General features: G+C 39.4%; 1 protein-coding gene across 1 annotated transcript; it reads right to left on the bottom strand.

The window, feature by feature from the left end:
- Nucleotides 1-172: 172 nt before the first annotated feature.
- LOC108630406 (uncharacterized) lies at nucleotides 173-549 on the bottom strand (the record flags this gene model as incomplete). The annotated part of the gene is made up of 1 exon (XM_018033708.2): nucleotides 173-549. A coding segment is annotated over one exon (333 nt), but the record flags the coding sequence as incomplete, so codon positions are not given.
- Nucleotides 550-673: the final 124 nt, after the last annotated feature.

Raw genomic sequence — 673 nt, 5'->3', positions numbered from 1 at the left:
ATAATAATTAATACTTTAAACGTGATTTTCTCGAAATAGTATTTTTCAAATTTGCTGACACTATAATTTAATTATCCGATTGACTTGAAATTTTAACAAAGCGTTCTAGACATGCTTTATTGTTGAATGACTTAGGATATTCTTGATTGTATGAAAACTGTAATTTTGGCAACGATAAAACGAACGAATTATAAAAGAACCATAATTAACCCGTACTTACGCGTTCATGATGTTCTCCAGTTTGCTATAGAAGTCCCTTCGGTGTCTCCGTTGCAAATAATAATAATCCGGTTTGGAATACTTCCATTTGCCGGGTTTCAAGTAATATTTCTCGTTGCTGTTGCCCCAGCCGGAATACTTGACCGGTTTCTTCTGAATCAAGTTACCACCGTATTTGGTCGGTGGTTTTATTTTGTCGTGTCTCAGTTCTAGAAAGGGTTCGAGGGCAGGTTTGCTCTCGTTCGGTAAGTCGTACGATATACCCCAGTTGACGCCCTCCGTGAAAATATCGTCCGGAGACAAAGTGTTCACGGTCAAACAGAATGCAACCTGTCGTGTCATAAATACGCTTCTTTAACACGGCTGATGTTTCACGTCCCTCGCATCGAGCGTGAGGATCGTCGACTTAAGGATGTATTGGCTATACAGTCAATCCCAAAAGTTTATGCACTTT

This window comes from Ceratina calcarata, unplaced genomic scaffold, assembly GCF_001652005.2.
Source record: "Ceratina calcarata isolate Rehan_Ccalc_2016 unplaced genomic scaffold, ASM165200v1 scaffold7323, whole genome shotgun sequence".
Lineage (NCBI taxonomy): Eukaryota > Metazoa > Arthropoda > Insecta > Hymenoptera > Apidae > Ceratina > Ceratina calcarata.
The sequence above is the reverse complement of the archived record's forward strand: the minus strand, read 5'-3'. Positions and strand labels throughout refer to the sequence as shown.